This window comes from Chanodichthys erythropterus, chromosome 24 (assembly GCF_024489055.1).
Source record: "Chanodichthys erythropterus isolate Z2021 chromosome 24, ASM2448905v1, whole genome shotgun sequence".
NCBI lineage: Eukaryota > Metazoa > Chordata > Actinopteri > Cypriniformes > Xenocyprididae > Chanodichthys > Chanodichthys erythropterus.
Window position 1 is genome coordinate 2252375 of NC_090244.1, and position 19037 is coordinate 2271411.

Genomic DNA, 19037 nt, shown 5'->3' on the forward strand with positions numbered 1-19037 from the left:
TAAATAAAACATAATCCAACAAATCCTTAAATCTAACTAATTACCATATCAAATCCACAAGTAAATAAAGAAGAAAAAAAGAAAGAAATAGAAAAATAAAAAAAGTAATGGCACAAAAATATACACGTTCCACCTTTAAATAAAACAATCCAACCTCCTAAATATAGCTCATAAAAAACCCTCGATTTAGTAAATCGAGGGAACGAAATAGTAAATTGTGCGCACGTTTTAGTAAATCAAGGGAACAAATTAGTAAGTTGTGTGCACAATTTAGTAGATCGAGGGAACGAATTAGTACGTCGTGCGCACGTTTTAGTAGATCGAGGGAACGAAATAGTAAATCGTGCGCACGTTTTAGTAAATTGAGGGAACGAAATAGTAAGTCGTGCGCACGTTTTAGTAAATCAAGGGAACAAATTAGTAAGTTGTGTGCACAATTTAGTAGATCGAGGGAACGAATTAGTACGTCGTGCGCACGTTTTAGTAGATCGAGGGAACGAAATAGTAAATCGTGCGCACGTTTTAGTAAATTGAGGGAACGAAATAGTTGTTACAGATCCCGTGTTCCCCTGGACTCCATTTCCCATTATCCTCCTGTTCTCCACACCTGCACTCACTTCCCTCGTCAGCTCCTCATCGTCACTCATCACCTGCACCTGGACTCTATTGTCAGCACTCCCCATATATTGCACTCACTCCCTTCACTCCTCGTCCGTTCTCTGTTTATGTTAGATGCTTGTTTGGTGTACTCTGCCTTTGGTTATATTAAAGTCTTATATGTTTGTGGAAATCCGTTATCTGCCTCATCTCTACACCACCAGCCGTAACAGAAGAACGGACCTAAACTTTGGATTTCCACAAAAAAGGGATGGAGACTTTCCCCGGCTCCCTGGCTCCAGCTCCTCCAACGCCTCTCACCCTGTCATCCAGCGATCGCCTAATCGGGCTCCTGCAGGTAGGTCGTTCGCTGGAGAGGTATGTGGAGGAGTTCGTTGAGCTTGCTTCCTTGTCTGACTGGCCTGAAGCATGTTTGATCTCTCTGTTTCTGGATGGACTAGAGGATGACACCATCCGTTTTGGTGAACCCGATTACCGATTCTCCTTGAGCGAAACTATAAATTCCATTTTATGGTTAAATGACTCCAAATTCGTAGTTGATTGGGTTCAGGATGGGTGTCTATCTCTAGTCCATCCAGAAACACGGCTGGCCGGGCCAGTCAGACAATCTCCGTCTTCCTCCGCATACCCCTCCAGCAAACGCTCTGCCTGCCCTACACGGAACCCACACTTCTCTACTGGGTCCCGAAGGCGGAGGAGGAGGAAACAAGCTGCTCCAGTATCTCCAGAGCCCGCTCCAGTATCTCCAGAGCCCGCTCCAGTCCCCATAGAGCCCGCTCCAACCCTGTGCGAGCCGCCAGAAGATGCCGTGTGGCTTATTGACTTTTTCACTGAGCCAAGTTCTCCAGTCTCCGCCTACGAGCCCTCAGCTCCAGCCGCCGCCGCCGAGCCTGCCGCTCCAGCCGCCGCCGCCGAGCCTGCCGCTCCAGCCGCCGCCGCCGAGCCTGCCGCTCCAGCCGCCGCCGCCGAGCCTGCCGCTCCAGCCGCCGCCGCCGCCGAGCCTGCCGCTCCAGTCGCCGCCGAGCCCTTTATTATGATGAACTTTGCTCTTCAAAGACTGTTTTCCCTCCCTGCCTCCCTCTCCCGCCTCCTCCCACTAATGTACTCACTGCACCTCCGCCTCAAGCCCCCTCGCCCAGATCTCCACCTCAGACCTCTGGGCGATTACCTTCACCCCGGCTCCAACCTCCCTCTGCTCCACCGTTGTCCATCAGTCCACCAGCTTCACCAGTATCCATCCTGCCTCCACTCACACCTTGTTCACTCGTCGGCCTGCCCTCCCCTCTGGACTACACTCCTCCGTCTCCGCTCCATCACTCCGTCCCTCAGTTCCAGTTGGCCTCCTCACTCCCCCCGGTGTTCGTTTTGTTGGCTGTCCTCCTGCTTCCACTGCGGCCTTCTGGAGCCCCGGCTGCGCTTCGGTCGGCGGAGCCTACAGTTCGGCCATCACCCGCCGGTCCCTCACCGCCGCCTGGGCTCAACGCCTCGAAGGCTTCGGCCCCTGATCCTGCATGGCTGCCCACGGCCCCTGACCCTCCATGGCTGCCCACGGCCCCTGACCCTCCATGGCTGCCCTCGGTCCCTGACCCTCCATGGCTGCCCTCGGTCCCTGACCCTCCATGGCTGCCCTCGGTCCCTGACCCTCCATGGCTGCCCTCGGTCCCTGACCCTCCATGGCTGCCCTCGGTCCCTGACCCTCCATGGCTGCCCTCGGTCCCTGACCCTCCATGGCTGCCCTCGGTCCCTGACCCTCCATGGCTGCCCTCGGTCCCTGACCCTCCATGGCTGCCCTCGGTCCCTGACCCTCCATGGCTGCCCTCGGTCCCTGACCCTCCATGGCTGCCCTCGGTCCCTGACCCTCCATGGCTGCCCACGGCTCCTGACCCGCCATGGTTGCCCACGGCTCCTGACCCGCCATGGCTTTTGAGCCTGCCCTGGAGACCTCCACTCCAGTCTACTCCTCCCCCTGCTCCGGTTTGAGGTCTCCAGGGCGCCCGCCCCCCTCCCGGTTGTTACATCTACGGCGCGAGGACGCGCCTACCGGGAGGGGGAGGTACTGTTACAGATCCCGTGTTCCCCTGGACTCCATTTCCCATTATCCTCCTGTTCTCCACACCTGCACTCACTTCCCTCGTCAGCTCCTCATCGTCACTCATCACCTGCACCTGGACTCTATTGTCAGCACTCCCCATATATTGCACTCACTCCCTTCACTCCTCGTCCGTTCTCTGTTTATGTTAGATGCTTGTTTGGTGTACTCTGCCTTTGGTTATATTAAAGTCTTATATGTTTGTGGAAATCCGTTATCTGCCTCATCTCTACACCACCAGCCGTAACAATAGTAAGTCGTGCGCACGTTTTAGTAAATCAAGGGAACAAATTAGTAAGTTGTGTGCAAGATTTAGTAAATTGAGGGAACGAATTAGTAAGTCATGCACGTTTTAGTAAATCAAGGGAACAAATTAGTAGTGATGGGCAGAGCGAGGCTTCGTGAAACACTGAAGCAGTTGAATCAAATGTGCCGTGATGATTCGAGGCTTCGAAACAATCTGACACTTGACTCCACGGTGACCCCTAGTGGTCAAAAGAGTGTAAATGCAACAAAACTCAAACTAAACATGCAGTAAAAACACTTTTTACAAATCTATTGCAAATGTTTTATTGAAAGTAAAATCTATTAAATGCAATTAACTAATTCTCTAATAAGATTAGGCTACATAGAGTGACTGTATATCTGTTCTTTTATCAATTTTCAAGGCTTGTTTCTCTGTTCCATGGCTCAAGCTAAACAGGCCAATAAGAGATTAATAACTACCATTATTCATTTTAATTATTCTAATGTCTAATTAAAACATCTACAAATTTATAAAACTGATCAGAGATCAGGTAGACACTTGTTCAATGCTTCTCAGTGAATCTGCATGATTCATGGGTTAACTTTATCATCGCCCTCTACCGGTGAACAACTGAAATTTCGAACGGTTTTGAAATGTTTCGAAACAGTGATGACGTAATGAAGCCTCGTTTACTAAAATCACGTGACTTTGGCAGTTTGATACACGCTCCGAATCACTGATTCGAAACAAATGATTCATGAAGCTTCGGAGCTTCATGACGCATGTGTTTCGAAATCGGCCATCACTACAAATTAGTAAGTTGTGTGCACGATTTAGTAAATTGAGGGAACGAATTAGTAAGTCATGCACACGATTTAATTTTTTTTCTTGCATGTCATGTGTGGGGCTCAGTAATTTAAAATATAAGTGAGTAAAACATTCAAAAGTGCATTAGTCTACTAAGACCTGTAGGTGGCAGCCTTGAGCACCTCATAATGACATGCGCTTGAATACATTATTCATTACTGATAGATCACTAGCGCTGTGTCCAAAGTCGAATACTTCCCTACTATACATTATGCCAAAGGAGTAGTATGGTGGATGCAGTACGTCTGAATTTCATTCATACTACCCATATTCATATGAAGTCGCAAAGTAAATTCAAATTAAAATGCAGTAGCTACTTAGTATGCGATTTCGGAAGCAGCATTGTTTAATTTCACTTTTAGACATTCACTCGTAAACTTCCCTAAGCACTTCCCCTCAGGAAATCCTCGTCGCCATTTTGAAGTGTTCAACTTCGTCAAATAGACGAGGGAAGTTTATTTGGACAGACCCTCAACCCCTCGATTTTGACCGAAGGGGGTGAGTCTACTTAAATGTACACTTCAGGCAGCTCCATAGACCACAATGCAACACAATTGTGATGTCACAACACGTAATTTCAATCAAGAGCTTAGGGCATTCCATTTAAACCCATTGTAAGGGTTCTCGTGCAATGTAATCAATGATGTACATCTGAGTGAACGAGATTGAGGGAAAGGCATACAAAAGTGGACTCAAACACACCCCATGACTGGGTTGCAAGTACTTAAAATTCCCAGGCTAAATTCCCAGAATGCCACACTACCACACTAGAGTTGAACACTGAATAAACTGCACTTTAACTTTCAGCGATAGCAAATACAAGCGATCTGTTGTAAAACATGACAGTGTGGTCAAATTTTCAATGGAGGTACGACTGGAACAAACATTCCAGCTTCAGTCCGACTAGTTGACCGCAATGATTCATTGCTAATTGAGCTTGAGACACCAAACCACACATGTGGCCTTTCAAAGAGAGCAAGTAAAAGTCATGTCCTCTTTCCAGTTGTTTAGGGCTGTTTGGATAACACAGCCACGCTTCCCAACAGCTCTTGTGTGGTGCAGCGTTGGGGGTGAGCTTACCGTGAGATAAACCTTGGCATTTTGGCTATGTGGGCCGACTCCGTTGCCCTTTCCTGCATAACCCATCAACCAGCATGTCATTATCCAATACTGTGGTCGAGCAACTCATTCCTCGCATTTGTCCCTAGTGTTAAACCTGCCCATTTTGGATCCTGTCATACATTTCCTCTCAGAATTGGAGTGACCAGAAAACCAGAAATTGGACTGTTTACATGTAAACCTTCAATATCGCAACCCACGTAGCCATTGAGGATGACGAATGGCTTTTGGCATCGACTCAACTTTGTTTTGTGGCAAGTGTGTACACAGCTAACATGCATTTAACTGAAGCTATTTGCAGTCTTCTTGCTCTTTAATGGCATTTCGAAATGAGCGTGGGAACACATTTGCGCAGCTTTGCGGTTTGGAAACAGACCACAGACACATTCAGCATTTAGTTCTAAACAAAACAATGCAGGGTGATTTTAAACTTCCTGAAACACTTTGTAAACTCCCTATAACTTGCAAACTTGATTGTGCATCATTGCATTTTGAAATGCATCATAAGTAATGCAACACAAGAACAAATTGTATTCTAAATGTTGCGAAAGCCATTTCACATGAATCAGCTATAGGTAAATAACTCAAAGTGCAGTAAACCATTAAACTTTTAACGCTACAAACCAGTGTGCTTATGTTTAGGATAAGCAATTAAATTAATGACGTCAAATGCCAGTTTGCAACATTAAGCAGCATAACAGATGCTTTTGGTACAGCTAAAATAAGCCATTCAACCATTCAAGTTACAAAAGGTCGTGTCAGCTCTTACAAGGTGGATAACCTAAACTGTCTTCTTCTACGGTTAGTTTTCTCTTTTGGAAAATCTCCTCCACGGAAGAGCAAGTTAGTTAGCAACATTCGGTTCAATGGCACATACATTTGAAGGAAACTCTAGAGAGATTAGCACTGCCACAATAATGCAAAAACGGATATAAAATATGCACATGCGAAGAGTTTGTTTATAGCTTAACCCTTTAGAGGTTTTCGGCAATTTTAGATCAAAACATTTTACATTTTGAATTAAAAAAAACTTCATCAGAATGTCTTTTGTGGCACTTGCTACAGTATATGAACACAAAAAATACAAAATATAAGGTGAAAAAAGCTCTGTTTTTAACTCAAACACTGTTTTAATAAAAAAAAAAAACATGAAATGTTTTTCTGATGTTTATTTACGTAGAAATAAATGGTGCAGATAGATAGATAGATGGACGGATAGATAGATAGATAGGTGGCTAGATAGATAGACGGATAGATATCAGAACAAAGTTTGCTCACAACGTTGAGAGAACATTGCCAGAACATTAGGGAAGTTCTGTGAATGTTCCTGGTTAGCTGGGAACTTAATGTCACTGAAGCTCCAGCAAGAGATGCGGCGCTGTCCGCCTATATCAACAGCGTTCATTCGTTCGCTTTTAGAAGATTTTTCAGCGATCTTGGCTCATTTGGTTGGTCCTCATAGCGGGTGTGGTCTGCCAACGGAGGATGTTTCGCGTCCTTTGGGGAAATCCAGTTTTCTTTGTTTCTGTAACAATGAATGTGGCATCCATCATCAAATGAAGCTTTGGTATATGCTGCTCCTTTGAGTCGCTCCATAATGGCTGTGAATTATTTTTATTTTCATAAACTTTGTCTGTTATGTTACCACCACTTATTAGAGGCTCAGACATAATTATGACAATGTTTTGTCTCTATAAAATGACAAAAGATCCATAATTTTAAACTTCAGAGCGTGCTTAAAAGCCACACATTAACTATGGACAGACACAAGTACACAACGCAGATGTTAACACTTGGCCTATGCAGTGCATAGTTTAGCTTGTGTCTTTAGGATACTGTACTAAAGTTTCTTTCAAATGTTTTTGCAGACTTTTGCTGAAAGACAAAAGACAACAGTTTATGCTAATGTTTACTATAGCAACTCTTGCGACGCATACTTTTTTTTTTATGTCACACAACTCGCATTGGCAATTCCTAACTATTTTATATTTTGGCAAGTCGGTGGCTAAAAAAATAAAAAAATAAAAAAGGTATTTATAAAGTCAATTCTGACTTTATATCTTTTCTTGCAATTGCGACTTTATTTTTTAGAAATGCGAGTTTATATCTCTCAATTTGGAGTTTTTCTTTCAAATATGACAAATTTTACAACTGCGAGTTTATATCTCTCAATTTGGACTTTTTTCTTGCAATTATGACTAATTTTAGAACTGTGAGTTTACTGCAATTCTGACTTTTTTCTTGTAATTACAACAAATTTTACAACTGCGAGTTTATATCTCTCAATTTGGACTTTTTTCTTGCAATTACGACTAATTTTACAACTGCAAGTTTATATCTCTCAATTTGGACTTTTTTCTTGCAATTACGACTAATTTTACAACTGCGAGTTTATATCTCTCAATTTGGACTTTTTTCTTGCAATTACGACAAATTTTAGAATTGCAAGTTTATATCTCGCAATTCTGACTTTTCTTGCAATTACGACTAATTTTACAACTGCAAGTTTATATCTCTCTATTTGGACTTTTTTCTTGCAATTACGACTAATTTTAGAATTGCAAGTTTATATCTCGCAATTCTGACTTTTCTTGCAATTACGACTAATTTTACAACTGCAAGTTTATATCTCTCAATTTGGACTTTTTTCTTGCAATTGCGACTAATTTTACAACTGCGAGTTTATATCTCTTTATTTGGACTTTTTTCTTGCAATTACGACAAATTTAGGAACTGCGAGTTTATATCTCGCAATTCTGACTTTTCTTGCAATTATGACTAATTTTAGAACTGTGAGTTTATTGCAATTCAGACTTTTTTCTTGCAATTACGACTAATTTTACAACTGCAAGTTTATATCTCTCAATTTGGACTTTTTTCTTGCAATTACGACTAATTTTACAACTGCGAGTTTGTATCTCTCAATTTGGACTTTTTTCTTGCAATTACGACAAATTTTAGAATTGCAAGTTTATATCTCGCAATTCTGACTTTTCTTGCAATTAAGACTAATTTTACAACTGCAAGTTTATATCTCTCAATTTGGACTTTTTTCTTGCAATTACGACTAATTTTACAACTGCGAGTTTATATCTCTCTATTTGGATTTTTTTCTTGCAATTACGACTAATTTTAGAATTGCAAGTTTATATCTCTCAATTTGGAGTTTTTCTTTCAAATATGACAAATTTTACAACTGCGAGTTTATATCTCTCAAATTGGACTTTTTTCTTGCAATTACGACTAATTTTAGAATTGCAAGTTTATATCTCGCAATTCTGACCTATCTTGCAATTCTGACTAATTTTACAACTGCAAGTTTATATCTCTCAATTTGGACTTTTTTCTTGCAATTATGACTAATTTTAGAATTGTGAGTTTATATCTCTCTATTTCGACTTTTTTCTTGCAATTACGACTAATTTTACAACTGCAAGTTTATATCTCGCAATTCTGACTTTTTTCTTGCAATTACGACTAATTTTACAACTGCAAGTTTATATCTCTCAATTTGGACTTTTTTCTTGCAATTACGACTAATTTTACAACTGCGAGTTTATATCTCTCAATTTGGACTTTTTTCTTGCAATTACGACAAATTTTAGAATTGCAAGTTTATATCTCGCAATTCTGACTTTTCTTGCAATTACGACTAATTTTACAACTGCAAGTTTATATCTCTCAATTTGGACTTTTTTCTTGCAATTACGACTAATTTTACAACTGCGAGTTTATATCTCTCTATTTGGACTTTTTTCTTGCAATTACGACTAATTTTAGAATTGCAAGTTTATATCTCGCAATTCTGACTTTTCTTGCAATTACGACTAATTTTACAACTGCAAGTTTATATCCCTCAATTTGGACTTTTTTCTTGCAATTACGACTAATTTTACAACTGCAAGTTTATATCTCTCAATTTGGACTTTTTTCTTGCAATTACGACAAATTTTAGAATTGCAAGTTTATATCTCGCAATTCTGACTTTTCTTGCAATTACGACTAATTTTACAACTGCAAGTTTATATCTCTCAATTTGGACTTTTTTTCTTGCAATTGCGACTAATTTTACAACTGCGAGTTTATATCTCTCTATTTCGACTTTTTTCTTGCAACTACGACAAATTTAGGAACTGCGAGTTTATATCTCGCAATTCTGACTTTTCTTGCAATTATGAATAATTTTAGAACTGTGAGTTTATATCTCTCAATTTTGACTTTTTTCTTGCAATTACGACTAATTTTACAACTGCGAGTTTATATCTCTCTATTTGGACTTTTTTCTTGCAATTACGACTAATTTTAGAATTGCAATTTTATATCTCGCAATTCTGACTTTTCTTGCAATTACGACTAATTTTACAACTGCAAGTTTATATCTCTCAATTTGGACTTTTTTCTTGCAATTACGACTAATTTTACAACTGCGAGTTTATATCTCTCTATTTGGACTTTTTTCTTGCAATTACGACTAATTTTAGAATTGCAATTTTATATCTCGCAATTCTGACTTTTCTTGCAATTACGACTAATTTTACAACTGCAAGTTTATATCTCTCAATTTGGACTTTTTTCTTGCAATTGCGACTAATTTTACAACTGCGAGTTTATATCTCTCTATTTGGACTTTTTTCTTGCAATTACGACAAATTTAGGAACTGCGAGTTTATATCTCTCAATTTGGACTTTTTTCTTGCAATTACGACTAATTTTACAACTGCAAGTTTATATCTCTCAATTTGGACTTTTTTCTTGCAATTACGACTAATTTTACAACTGCGAGTTTATATCTCTCAATTTGGACTTTTTTCTTGCAATTACGACAAATTTTAGAATTGCAAGTTTATATCTCGCAATTCTGACTTTTCTTGCAATTACGACTAATTTTACAACTGCAAGTTTATATCTCTCAATTTGGACTTTTTTCTTGCAATTACGACTAATTTTACAACTGCGAGTTTATATCTCTCTATTTGGACTTTTTTCTTGCAATTACGACTAATTTTAGAATTGCAAGTTTATATCTCGCAATTCTGACTTTTCTTGCAATTACGACTAATTTTACAACTGCAAGTTTATATCCCTCAATTTGGACTTTTTTCTTGCAATTACGACTAATTTTACAACTGCAAGTTTATATCTCTCAATTTGGACTTTTTTCTTGCAATTACGACAAATTTTAGAATTGCAAGTTTATATCTCGCAATTCTGACTTTTCTTGCAATTACGACTAATTTTACAACTGCAAGTTTATATCTCTCAATTTGGACTTTTTTCTTGCAATTGCGACTAATTTTACAACTGCGAGTTTATATCTCTCTATTTCGACTTTTTTCTTGCAACTACGACAAATTTAGGAACTGCGAGTTTATATCTCGCAATTCTGACTTTTCTTGCAATTATGAATAATTTTAGAACTGTGAGTTTATATCTCTCAATTTGGACTTTTTTCTTGCAATTACGACTAATTTTACAACTGCGAGTTTATATCTCTCTATTTGGACTTTTTTCTTGCAATTACGACTAATTTTAGAATTGCAATTTTATATCTCGCAATTCTGACTTTTCTTGCAATTACGACTAATTTTACAACTGCAAGTTTATATCTCTCTATTTGGACTTTTTTCTTGCAATTACGACTAATTTTAGAATTGCAATTTTATATCTCGCAATTCTGACTTTTCTTGCAATTACGACTAATTTTACAACTGCAAGTTTATATCTCTCAATTTGGACTTTTTTCTTGCAATTGCGACTAATTTTACAACTGCGAGTTTATATCTCTCTATTTGGACTTTTTTCTTGCAATTACGACAAATTTAGGAACTGCGAGTTTATATCTCGCAATTCTGACTTTTCTTGCAATTATGACTAATTTTAGAACTGTGAGTTTATTGCAATTACGACAAATTTTAGAATTGCAAGTTTATATCTCGCAATTCTGACTTTTCTTGCAATTACGACTAATTTTACAACTGCAAGTTTATATCTCTCAATTTGGACTTTTTTCTTGCAATTACGACTAATTTTACAACTGCGAGTTTATATCTCTCTATTTGGACTTTTTTCTTGCAATTACGACTAATTTTAGAATTGCAAGTTTATATCTCGCAATTCTGACTTTTCTTGCAATTACGACTAATTTTACAACTGCAAGTTTATATCCCTCAATTTGGACTTTTTTCTTGCAATTACGACTAATTTTACAACTGCAAGTTTATATCTCTCAATTTGGACTTTTTTCTTGCAATTACGACAAATTTTAGAATTGCAAGTTTATATCTCGCAATTCTGACTTTTCTTGCAATTACGACTAATTTTACAACTGCAAGTTTATATCTCTCAATTTGGACTTTTTTCTTGCAATTGCGACTAATTTTACAACTGCGAGTTTATATCTCTCTATTTCGACTTTTTTCTTGCAACTACGACAAATTTAGGAACTGCGAGTTTATATCTCGCAATTCTGACTTTTCTTGCAATTATGAATAATTTTAGAACTGTGAGTTTATATCTCTCAATTTGGACTTTTTTCTTGCAATTACGACTAATTTTACAACTGCGAGTTTATATCTCTCTATTTGGACTTTTTTCTTGCAATTACGACTAATTTTAGAATTGCAATTTTATATCTCGCAATTCTGACTTTTCTTGCAATTACGACTAATTTTACAACTGCAAGTTTATATCTCTCAATTTGGACTTTTTTCTTGCAATTACGACTAATTTTACAACTGCGAGTTTATATCTCTCTATTTGGACTTTTTTCTTGAAATTACGACTAATTTTAGAATTGCAATTTTATATCTCGCAATTCTGACTTTTCTTGCAATTACGACTAATTTTACAACTGCAAGTTTATATCTCTCAATTTGGACTTTTTTCTTGCAATTGCGACTAATTTTACAACTGCGAGTTTATATCTCTCTATTTGGACTTTTTTCTTGCAATTACGACAAATTTAGGAACTGCGAGTTTATATCTCTCAATTTGGACTTTTTTTCTTGCAATTACGACTAATTTTACAACTGCAAGTTTATATCTCTCAATTTGGACTTTTTTCTTGCAATTACGACTAATTTTACAACTGCGAGTTTATATCTCTCAATTTTGACTTTTTTCTTGCAATTACGACAAATTTTAGAATTGCAAGTTTATATCTCGCAATTCTGACTTTTCTTGCAATTACGACTAATTTTACAACTGCAAGTTTATATCTCTCAATTTGGACTTTTTTCTTGCAATTACGACTAATTTTACAACTGCGAGTTTATATCTCTCTATTTGGACTTTTTTCTTGCAATTACGACTAATTTTAGAATTGCAAGTTTATATCTCGCAATTCTGACTTTTCTTGCAATTACGACTAATTTTACAACTGCAAGTTTATATCTCTCAATTTGGACTTTTTTCTTGCAATTACGACTAATTTTACAACTGCGAGTTTGTATCTCTCAATTTGGACTTTTTTCTTGCAATTACGACAAATTTTAGAATTGCAAGTTTATATCTCGCAATTCTGACTTTTCTTGCAATTAAGACTAATTTTACAACTGCAAGTTTATATCTCTCAATTTGGACTTTTTTCTTGCAATTACGACTAATTTTACAACTGCGAGTTTGTATCTCTCAATTTGGACTTTTTTCTTGCAATTACGACAAATTTTAGAATTGCAAGTTTATATCTCGCAATTCTGACTTTTCTTGCAATTAAGACTAATTTTACAACTGCGAGTTTATATCTCTCTATTTGGATTTTTTTCTTGCAATTACGACTAATTTTAGAATTGCAAGTTTATATCTCTCAATTTGGACTTTTTTCTTGCAATTACGACTAATTTTACAACTGCGAGTTTATATCTCTCTATTTGGACTTTTTTCTTGCAATTACGACAAATTTTAGAATTGCAAGTTTATATCTCGCAATTCTGACTTTTCTTGCAATTACGACTAATTTTACAACTGCAAGTTTATATCTCTCAATTTGAACTTTTTTTTTGCAATTACGACTAATTTTACAACTGCGAGTTTATATCTCTCTATTTGGACTTTTTTCTTGCAATTACGACTAATTTTAGAATTGCAAGTTTATATCTCGCAATTCTGACTTTTCTTGCAATTACGACTAATTTTACAACTGCAAGTTTATATCCCTCAATTTGGACTTTTTTCTTGCAATTACGACTAATTTTACAACTGCAAGTTTATATCTCTCAATTTGGACTTTTTTCTTGCAATTACGACAAATTTTAGAATTGCAAGTTTATATCTCGCAATTCTGACTTTTCTTGCAATTACGACTAATTTTACAACTGCAAGTTTATATCTCTCAATTTGGACTTTTTTCTTGCAATTGCGACTAATTTTACAACTGCGAGTTTATATCTCTCTATTTCGACTTTTTTCTTGCAACTACGACAAATTTAGGAACTGCGAGTTTATATCTCGCAATTCTGACTTTTCTTGCAATTATGAATAATTTTAGAACTGTGAGTTTATATCTCTCAATTTGGACTTTTTTCTTGCAATTACGACTAATTTTACAACTGCGAGTTTATATCTCTCTATTTGGACTTTTTTCTTGCAATTACGACTAATTTTAGAATTGCAATTTTATATCTCGCAATTCTGACTTTTCTTGCAATTACGACTAATTTTACAACTGCAAGTTTATATCTCTCTATTTGGACTTTTTTCTTGCAATTACGACTAATTTTAGAATTGCAATTTTATATCTCGCAATTCTGACTTTTCTTGCAATTACGACTAATTTTACAACTGCAAGTTTATATCTCTCAATTTGGACTTTTTTCTTGCAATTGCGACTAATTTTACAACTGCGAGTTTATATCTCTCTATTTGGACTTTTTTCTTGCAATTACGACAAATTTAGGAACTGCGAGTTTATATCTCGCAATTCTGACTTTTCTTGCAATTATGACTAATTTTAGAACTATGAGTTTATTGCAATTCAGACTTTTTTCTTGCAATTACAACTAATTTTACAACTGCGGGTTTATATCTCTCAATTTGGACTTTTTTCTTGCAATTATGACTAATTTTAGAACTGTGAGTTTATTGCAATTCAGACTTTTTTCTTGCAATTACGACTAATTTTACAACTGCAAGTTTATATCTCTCAATTTGGACTTTTTTCTTGCAATTACGACTAATTTTACAACTGCGAATTTAAATCACAATTCTGACTTTTTTTTCCTCGCAGTTTAGACTATTTTTAGAACAGTTTATATCTCACAATTCTGACTTTTTTTTTTTCTCACAATTCTGAGAAAAAAAGTCAGAATTATGAGATGAAAAATAGTAGAAAAATAGTAATAATTGAGAGATAAGTTTGTGACTTTGTGACCAAGTTTAGCTGCAGTGAGTGCATAAACACTTTTTCTGATGATATTTTGTCGTCTACAGGTGTGGTCAGACAGGTGAAGCCGCTGGTTGGTCCTTTGAACACCGTACTGAAGCTGGCCATGAACTATGTCACAAACGGGGTCGTCTCTCACCGGAACATCATCAACGTTCACATCTACGTGTCTGAGTTCTGGTTTTAAAAACATCAACCTTCTGTCTAAACATTTTAGGTGTCCATTTATGAAATTACAAGCATAAATCTTACTGAATGACAGTAAAAAATTACATTTTTAAAGAAATTTGTTTTCCAGTTGGAATATCTTCAGATCTGTGAGATAGATTCACCTGAGAACCTTAAGATATTTTAAAATTTGATTTTACAGATTGCAACCTTAAAATTAGATTTTGCAGAACGATTATTCTTAATTTAGTTAATTTAGTCAAAATAATTACCACTTTATGGAATAAGTCAACCAAAAATAATTCTTTTTTGGATTAACTATTCCTTTTAATCCAATTAATTGTGTGAGAATCTCTAAATGGACACCTAAAATGGCAAAATGTTTTTATCCAACTACACAAGTTTTTCAAGAGGAGCACGACACACTTGGACAGACAAGAACATTGCATGATGGGAGCGATGCCCTGCTTTAGACTCCACCATGTGTTCTGGTGGGAAGAAACATCATTTGCTGCTCTGATGCTTTTAATTGTAGAATGTAAAAGCATGTTTTTACTCATTCCCCAGTTGTTTCCTCTTCAGCTGACTTTGGAGGTGGAACTGAAGGTGTTTCTGTGAGTTGATGCAAGCTCATCCTTCATAGGGTTGAAAGACAGACAACTGAGTATGGAGTTGACGACTCGACACTGATTGTACGCTTGTGTAGACACACTTTGCATTGCTTAATTTTTTATGTATCACCGACTGTGTCATTAAAAACAATTTTTAGATTTCTACTTCTATTTTTGTAATTGTCAACTGTCTAGTATCGAGTGATCAGCCGCTCAGGACACCGAAACAGTTTGTAACAAAAAGGGTCAAAGTTAAAATAAACACACACAAAATATATATTCAATTGAAGTATAGTATGATGGCTACAACTCTACATGAATGCATTTTCTGCTATGTTACACTCCAAAAAAAAATGCTGGGTTAAAAACAACCCAAGTTGGGTTAAAAATGGACAAACTCAGTGGTTGGGTTAAATGTTTGACCAACGTGCTGGTCAATTTAATTTAACCCAACTATTGTTTAAAATTACTATATGTCTGACTTAAAATGAACCCAAAATATGTTGGAAATTAAAAATCAGACACAATTACTTGAGGCAACAATAGTATTCAAAAGTGAACTTTTATTAATAAACTATTTAATAAATGATTATTGTTTAATTATTATTCATTAAACCTATTAATAAATTGTAACGAGGTTAGTAGATATGGGAAGAAGGAGGCGGGAACCGGCGAACATTCAACGTAACTTTAATATAAAATAAACAAACAAAACGAAAGTAATGCCGGCAGACCCTCGCGGACGTCTGCCGGCCACACAAACATAACAAAACATAAAATAAAGTCCAGGCCTGGTCCTCTCTCGTCCTTCACTGATGTCGCTCCTCCTTTTATGCCTCCGGAGCTCCTCCGTGAGAGACTCGAGGCCGGCACGCCTCGCAGGTGACGCTCATTATCACTCGCGTCACCGGCCTCGCGCCGTTCCCTCACGGCTCTCGCCCGCCCTGCTCGTCACATACCCCCAACGCCCCTCGCAGGCCGGGGGGTACCTCCGAGACTGCGCTTTACTCCCCCCCCGGGGCCTGTCTCGGCGGCCGCAGCACCTGGGGGTAAGGACAGACGAGACGAGAGAAAGGAGACGGAAGCAAGGGGAGCGACAGGACGAGAGAGGGGAGAGAGGAAAAAAAAAAAATTCTTGGTCCGGTTCCCCGACACACTGCCGCCCGGTCCTCAGCCTGCCGAGAGGCTCTTTCTCGCGGTGCCATGCGGTGGCACTGGACGCTCGGTGGACGGCCCGATCCTCGACCGCCTCCTGGCGGCCGGCGATGGCTCCTCCGACTGAGGGCAGCCGGCAGCGAGTCCCCCGTCCCCTGCTCCTCCCCTTCATGGCGGACGGCAGCAGGCTCCGGCCCACGGCAGACGGCGGCGACTCCTCCGCTCCCTTCAGGTCCAGGACGGCAGCCACCCCACCTCGTCCCAGGAGCACGGCATCCGGGTCTCCGTCCCACCTTTCACAAGGCTCCAGCACCACCGCCTCGGGCAGCCTCTCGCGGTCTTCACTTCCGCGCTGCCCGAACTCCGCAGCACCGCGATCCCTCAGCAGCGAGGGCTCTCCGACAGCATGTCCCTCCTTCCTCCCGGGCTTCGGCACCAATGTAACGAGGTTAGTAGATATGGGAAGAAGGAGGCGGGAACCGGCGAACATTGAACGTAACTTTTAATGTAAAATAAACAAAGAACAAAACGAAAGTAATGCCGGCAGACCCTCGCGGACGTCTGCCGGCCACACAAACATAACAAAACATAAAATAAAGTCCAGGCCTGGTCCTCTCTCGTCTTTCATTGTAGTCGCTCCTCCTTTTATGCCTCCGGAGCTCCTCCGTGAGAGACTCGAGGCCGGCACGCCTCGCAGGAGACGCTCATTATCACTTGCGTCACCGGCCTCGCGCCGTTCCCTCACGGCTCTCGCCCGCCCTGCTCGTCACATAAATGTTCATTTCAAACCTATTTTAGGTTAATTTTAAGCAAGCAATACAGTCATTTTTAAACAATTGTTGAGTTAAATAAAACCGCCCAGCACGTTGGGCAAACATTTAACCCAACCACTGGGTTTGTCCATTTTATCAATCCAACTTGGGTTGTTTTTAACCCAGTTTTCATAACCTGAATGGAACGTTGTTGGTTAAAACAAATCCATCGCCTGGGCTGGGTTAAAACATCCGTTCCGCTGGGCTGGGTTAAAACATCCCAATCGCTGGGCTGGGTTAAAACATCCCAATCGCTGGGCTGGGTTAAAACATCCCAATCGCTGGGCTGGGTTAAAATATCCGTTCCACTGGGCTGGGTTAAAACATCCGTTCCGCTGGGCTGGGTTAAAACATCCGTTCCGCTGGGCTGGGTTAAAACATCCGTTCCGCTGGGCTGGGTTAAAACATCCGTTCCGCTGGGCTGGGTTAAAACATCCGTTCCGCTGGGCTGGGTTAAAACATCCGTTCCGCTGGGCAGGGTTAAAACATCCGTTCCGCTGGGCTGGGTTAAAACATCCCAATCGCTGGGCTGGGTTAAAACATCCGTTCCGCTGGGCTGGGTTAAAACATCCGTTCCGCTGGGCTGGGTTAAAACATCCGTTCCGCTGGGTTAAAACATCCGTTCCGCTGGGCTGGGTTAAAACATCCCAATCGCTGGGCAGGGTTAAAACATCCGTTCCGCTGGGCTGGGTTAAAACATCCCAATTGCTGGGCTGGGTTAAAACATCCGTTCCGCTGGGCTGGGTTAAAACATCCGTTCCGCTGGGCTGGGTTAAAACATCCCAATCGCTGGGCAGGGTTAAAACATCCGTTCCGCTGGGCTGGGTTAAAACATCCCAATTGCTGGGCTGGGTTAAAATATCCGTTCCGCTGGGCTGGGTTAAAACATCCGTTCCGCTGGGCTGGGTTAAAACATCCCAATCGCTGGGCTGGGTTAAAACATCCCAATCGCTGGGCTGGGTTAAAATATCCGTTCCGCTGGGCTGGGTTAAAACATCCGTTCCGCTGGGCTGGGTTAAAACATCCGTTCCGCTGGGCTGGGTTAAAACATCCCAATTGCTGGGCTGGGTTAAAACATCCGTTCCGCTGCGCTGGGTTAAAACATCTCTTCCGCTGGGCTGGGTTAAAACATCCGTTCCGCTGCGCTGGGTTAAAACATCCGTTCCGCTGGGCTGGGTTAAAACATCCGTTCCGCTGGGCTGGGTTAAAACATCCGTTCCGCTGGGCTGGGTTAAAACATCCCAATTGCAGGGCTGGGTTAAAACATCCGTTCCGCTGGGCTGGGTTAAAACATCCCAATCGCTGGGCTGGGTTAAAACATCCGTTCCGCTGGGCTGGGTTAAAACATCCCAATCGCTGGGCTGGGTTAAAACATCCGTTCCGCTGGGCTGGGTTAAAACATCCCAATCGCTGGGCTGGGTTAAAACATCCGTTCCGCTGGGCTGGGTTAAAACATCCCAATCGCTGGGCTGGGTTAAAATATCCCAATCGCTGGGTTAGAAAAACCCATCCGCTGGGCTGGGTTAAAACATCCCAATCGCTGGGCTGGGTTAAAACATCCCAATCGCTGGGCTGGGTTAAAATATCCCATCCGCTGGGCTGGGTTAAAATATCCCATCTGCTGGGTTAGAACAACCTATCCGCTGGGCTGGGTTAAAACATCCCAATCGCTGGGCTGGGTTAAAACATCCCAATCGCTGGGCTGGGTTAAAACATCCCAATCGCTGGGTTAGAACAACCCATCCGCTGGGCTGGGTTAAAACATCCCAATCGCTGGGTTAGAACAACCCATCCGCTGGGCTGGGTTAAAACATCCCAATCGCTGGGTTAAAACATCCCAATCGCTGGGTTAGAACAACCCATCCGCTGGGCTGGGTTAAAACATCCCAATCGCTGGGTTAGAACAACCCAATCGCTGGGCTGGGTTAAAACATCCCAATCGCTGGGCTGGGTTAAAATATCCCATCTGCTG

At 40.1% G+C, this 19037-nt stretch overlaps 1 protein-coding gene across 6 annotated transcripts in view; it reads left to right on the top strand.

The window, feature by feature from the left end:
• The window catches only part of fbln1 (fibulin 1), a 111870-nt gene that overhangs the window by 53966 nt on the left and 38867 nt on the right, over positions 1-19037 (top strand). Inside the window, exon 17 of one of the 6 annotated variants that reach the window (XM_067379961.1) lies at positions 14367-15387. The exons of 4 other annotated variants lie outside the window; for them this stretch is intronic. In XM_067379961.1, coding sequence (XP_067236062.1) covers positions 14367-14506 — 140 coding nt within the window. In that variant the 3' untranslated portion in view covers positions 14507-15387. Of the gene's footprint in view, positions 1-14366; positions 15388-19037 lie in introns of those variants that run through there. One more of the 6 variants, XM_067379960.1, reaches the window with a different exon arrangement.